General features: G+C 42.1%; 1 protein-coding gene across 1 annotated transcript in view; it reads right to left on the minus strand.

Annotated features, from left to right (window-relative positions):
- Positions 1-5,514, minus strand: part of elovl6 (ELOVL fatty acid elongase 6) — a 17,532-nt gene continuing 12,018 nt past the window's right edge. Inside the window, exons 2-4 of the mRNA XM_076103812.1 lie at positions 2,945-3,076; positions 2,146-2,297; positions 1-1,629 (exon numbers count right to left, since the gene is read on the minus strand). Coding sequence (XP_075959927.1) covers positions 1,187-1,629; positions 2,146-2,297; positions 2,945-3,076 — 727 coding nt within the window. The 3' untranslated portion in view covers positions 1-1,186. The remainder of the gene's footprint in view (positions 1,630-2,145; positions 2,298-2,944; positions 3,077-5,514) is intronic.

The raw sequence follows: 5,514 nt of genomic DNA on the forward strand, positions 1-5,514 counted from the left end.
TCACATTTTGCACTCTTTGTTCATACGTTACATTTTTCAGTAACAATTGTTTTTGACATTGATACAGTGCAAATGCACAATAGCACAACAGACACAATTAAGAATACATAATATTTTTCAAAGTCAATATAGCCGATTTCGACAATTTGCATGTTTGATTTTTTATTTTTTTTTCTTCTTTTGCTAAACAAATATTTTTGTCCTCCATTTAAGCCTTCAGTGTCTCACAGACGAGGTTTCTTCACTGGTAGGGGCCCTTCACCACGGAGATGCGTTTGGAAATCAATGGCAAGTCATTTTCCAAGTGTGGTCGGCAACTTCTGCGAGGTCATGACGAGTGATGAAACAGGGCACTGTCAGCATCCGTTTCCCCATCATGCTCAGGAGCAGAGCGATCATCTGAGGCGGTCCGTCCAATCAGCTTCATTCACACTTTTCTCAACTATACGGCCAATACTGGATACATTTCCATTCTGTAAACCGGTGCTGATGTTAAACATGTCCACTTTGTCTTGATATGCATATTATATTAAGAAAGAGATAACCCAAAGACCTGAGAAAATATCGCATTTTGCAATGTAAGACACAGAAGATACAGTGCCGTTCACCCCGTCAGTTCACATCCACCACCAACTCTCACCAGTGTCTCAAACGTCTTCTTTGACCAAAACAACAAACACTGACAACAGACAGAAACATATTCAGATGGCTCAAGTTAATGTCGACTCCATCCATCTTCATATGTACCAATTTATTTATTTATTTAATATCAAGTAAACATACGCTTGTGGCAGATGGGATTTTTTTTTGTCCTTTTGTTACATTTTAGGTTATAAAAAAAACTTTTCATGATGAATTTTTAAAATAAAAGGGATTTTAAAGGTGGACAAGTCACGATGGCTCTGATCATGGCGGCGCTGCTTCCTCGGCACCCCTTAACGGAGACGCTACGTCCCTCGAGGCATTTTAGATCTGCACATTAGTAGTACTCAAGCACAAACACCAGCCATCCTCTTGACCCTCCCAACCCCCACCCCACCCCCACTCTCACCTCTGAATCACCAGTCTAATATTCCAACAACCCCTCACCGCTAACAGTTTATCTCAAGTCACTGGTCCCTGCTCCTCCATTTCAAACTCCCTTTTTCTTCATTATCTCCCCTCTTCCCATACTCATGGCATTTGTCTACTCACTCTTCTTGGTGACGGCCGAGGCCGATAATTTGGACTTGCCAAAGTAGGCCTCGTAGAAGAACTGGATAAAGAGCACAAAGTAGCTGAGGTACATGAGGGAGGACCACACAATGTTCTGCATGTGGGATGGACACTCCTGGCCCTGCTGCATCCACGAGTACACCAGGTAGTTGACCACGCAGCCCATCAGCATCTGGGTGATCTGGGTCAGCGTGATGAACATGGCGAACTTGCGTGACACTTTGAAGCCGGCCGCCCGCAGGGCGTAATAAGAGTACATGACGGCGTGGACCAAGTAGTTCATGGTCATGAACCATCCGCCGCCGGCCACCATGTCTTTGTAGGAGTACCAGGAGTAGAGCAGCACGGTGATGTGGTGGTACCAGTGGAGGAAGATGAGCTTCTGTTTCCTCAGGACGATGAAGAGAGTGTCGCCTGCAGGCACGGTGGAGGAGGTTTGGTTGTTTAGGAGAACATGTATAGTAAACATACACTTGTTTGAAATGGTTCTACAATGACCAATAATGGCACTCCTTACTTACTATAAGACCGCTTTGTGCATTTGGTAAAACAGTCGGCAAGTGCATGCTATCTGTGCGGTTACACTTTGGTGCAGTGCAATACGACAGGCCTGCTTGTAATACCTGATGTGCACGTGTTTAGTCTGACATTGGGTTACACTACCACTGGTGACAGAACAGCTGGAATGAATGGATGACTGCGTTATTGTAATTCACTAACATGCCTTTGACATTAGGTAATACCTTAGCTGTCTGAAAGCAGCCTAACTAAAGAGCAGCAGCTTCATGTACGATATTATGACACAATGAAATTCATCCAAACGGAACCTTACTTGGCGGTCTGTTAATTGACTAAAGAACGGTGGTTTATGGTAAACTATACATTATACACGGACACAGTGAGTAATGCTATAAAAAGGTCTCGACTTACCCAGTTCTGGTGCTTTACTGAGTACGAAGGCGTATGCCCAGAACTTGCTGACAGGCCCGTTGTAGAAGCCCTGGTCACAGACGGACTGTTGGAGCCCTTTCGTCATCAGGATGTGCATCATGTAGCTCCCAGTACGGATGGCACCGAATATACTAAGGACAAAGAAGATGTGAGAAATTACTGAAGTCGCAAAATGTGCATCATATATTAAAGTAGATGATATGTGAAGTCGATGCCAAATGTGTGTGCAGCTTTAATATTGTGCAAAAATATGCATTTTTGTTTTTTGTTTCCCCCCCCCCCCCGATACAAACCTATCTTTTCAGAATCACTTGTGAACTGAACTGGATTTTTAGTTGTTTGAAATACACCATGACACAATGACTAACGTTAGACTCTATGTACTGGGTGTGTAAAGAGGTGCTATGGCTCCATAACGTCACCTGCTTCCCTCTGTTGCTGGTAGTATCTGATGTGACAGATGAACTTGGCATTATGGATGGAAAACAAAATGCATACTATATAGACAATACACCAACAATGAGAGACCTCATATTTATATAATCACAAAGTTATTACACATTGTATTTTTACCATCATAAAGTTAAAAATATAAATAAGAAATGGACACTTTGTGAAAAGTTAAGCTCAAGAAATGTTTGGGAATGTCACGAATGGCTGAAGACACAATGTCATTTAATGAGGAGACAAAATGATGTTGGCCTAAATATTTAGGTTTACTCTTTGTGTTTGAAAGTTGTTATTTATTTGGAGCTTTTTAATGTTAGTGCTTTCTCACCTGAATACAGCTAGTGTGAGCGACCACAGCACCAGCGGTTTCCTCAACTCAAACTTCTCCCTCTGTTTCATGACATGGCGGCCACCGAGGATAAAGGCAACGTAGAGCGCAGCGAAGAGAAACGACTTCTTCCTGTGAACACAAAAAAAGATCCAAGATTAACCTTTTACTTGACTTCTCATTGCCTTTACCTACATGGCGGCGTAATGTGTTGATTATGATTGGTCTTTTTAAGCAATGCATCTGCTTAATATTCATCCAATCACAGGGCAACAAATGTGAAGAGTCAACCAGATGAAATGGTAGAAATGTGACAAAAATAGTGCAAAGCTAAGATATGAAAGAAGACACAAAAATAAGCCCCAGAGCAACGCGACACGTGAGCATCGTGATACACGTGAGCAACAAACGGCAACTAATCAGTTCGTAATTCACCATGAACGTTGTGTAACTACACTTTATGCTCGTCACAAGATGATGACATCATGCTTTCAAAGGGGGACTTCTCCTTTATGTACTTCACCACTATGGGAGTAGTGAGTGTCACTTGTGCCCAAACCAAAAGTCTGCTTCTCTAACCGCTCGTCTCCCAGCAGCGCCAGTATAATAAGTCCAACAATAGCTGTACTGACTTCATAAGCAATGCCCGAAGTAATGATTCACTGATTTGAGTTCAGCTCCAACAGCCACTCAATGCTTAGCTTTCAGTTTACAGTTATTGCTATTATTCACTTTCATTTCCCAGCGCTCAGAACAATTACACAGCGCAGGTGGTCCGACTTGACTGACTGGATGCTGAGTAGCACCAACAGAGGATTGGGGCACGCTGCCTCATTCTAGAGCAGTTTGTTTTCCAAAACACTGTTTGGTCTATTGGAAAGGGAGAAAAGCAATAGTGTGGAGCAACATTAGCCAAAAAAAGTTAGGGGGAAATAAACTTATGATGCAACGGTTGCAAGTGCCAATGAGAAAGGCAGAGTCCTCAGCGGCCAGAGGTAGAGACGTGTGTAACAGTGTGAAAAAACATGTGCAGCTACACCCTAGCTACTAATACCATCAGGTTTGCTCTCAGAGGACTGTGGACAGGCACCAGGAATGAGAGGCATTCTGGGACGTCTGGGACTAACAGCCCTGGGGGTGATGAGTTGCGTAAAACTAGCTCAAGGAGACGGGTTGGTTTTGTGCTGCTTTCTAGGAGGTTATACAATGAGAACAACATTAGTCACCGAATAAGAATGTGTTACTCTGTGGAAATTAATTTTTATATTGAAAGCATTGTGTCTAGCATTGTATTATACAAAAGTAAAGTTAAACCTCAGGAAAAGAACATGTATTCAAGCTCAACTGACTTTGTAATACAGTGTAGTAGCTCTCTGCACAACTCGCACTACAAACATCTCTCACAGAGCCGTGACATACGCAACCTGTTGCAATTTTAATTAAATATTTAATTAAAATTGAACTATGAGCAGTTGTATATTTTAAGAAATGGCATCACTGTTGTTCCTATGTTTCTCCACCGTTCCTCACTAAAAGGAAAACGATGCTCAGAATGTTAAGCTTGAACTACTGCTAACACAACAGCACAAGAAGTACAACAACAGTGTCAGCCGTTTAACAAAACGGACTTCATTGTTCGTCAGAAAATGAAATCTGCCACTTTTCTGTTCTTGCAGGAAGCCCACAGACTGATTGAGGCCACCTCCACAGAACAAAGGACAAAGCAGTCCAGTCAAACTCGAAAAGGAGCAGCTCCCACAGAATGACAGCAGGGTTGGACTGCAGAATGACATCACTGTTTCTCAACTGCACACGAAGGAGGGGAGAACAGAGCAACACAGAGCTCACAGCGGCCTACACACTGTGGTGAAGCCGGTTCTACCGGAGAGGAGCAACAGTCTCAGCATTCCACAAGTTTAACGCTGATAGGTCAGATTGATGTACGGCCTGCAGGTGTGATCCTGCAGTATGCGGTGCACTGTTTACGTCTGAAGATGTTCTGCACAGATATGGCATAAGACATTCATTTAGCAATATTTGTGTGTGTGTAGCAAGCAGACCATGTATAATTCCGTCTGCAGTAAATTTGTCTCTTTTTTTGTCATCAATGAATTATTTAAAGTGACACCTTGTGTGTTTTGACAGAAGGGATAACATATCCTCTGACAAGTTAAAATGTTAATTATTAAGCATAAGCAAGACACACACTTGATACATTCACTACTCAGCGGTTTTGCTGCTACAGCTTTGCTTGGTCTGGTATGACGCGTAGCTTATGGGGGCTAATGCTAGCTAATGCTAGCAAACTTTGGATAGTTTGCTGTATGAAAGATATCATTGAGTCTTTTTGCTTGCGTCACTGTTAGTTAAGATATTCAGACTTAGGATTTGCATGCTTTCAACATTTCACCTAATTCTAAATTAAATTCTTATTATATTTCAGGCATAATAAGAAATTTGAAGACATAAATCAATTGAGCACAGCTGAGATTTTACAATTTCCAGGAAAAAGAGAAAGAAATTGATTGTAAAATAATTGCTAGTTGTACCCCGATTGTTAAATCTGACCG

The sequence above is a fragment of the Anarhichas minor genome, unplaced genomic scaffold (assembly GCF_050575085.1).
Source record: "Anarhichas minor isolate MPS153535 unplaced genomic scaffold, ASM5057508v1 ptg000028l, whole genome shotgun sequence".
NCBI classification, from domain to species: Eukaryota; Metazoa; Chordata; class Actinopteri; order Perciformes; family Anarhichadidae; genus Anarhichas; species Anarhichas minor.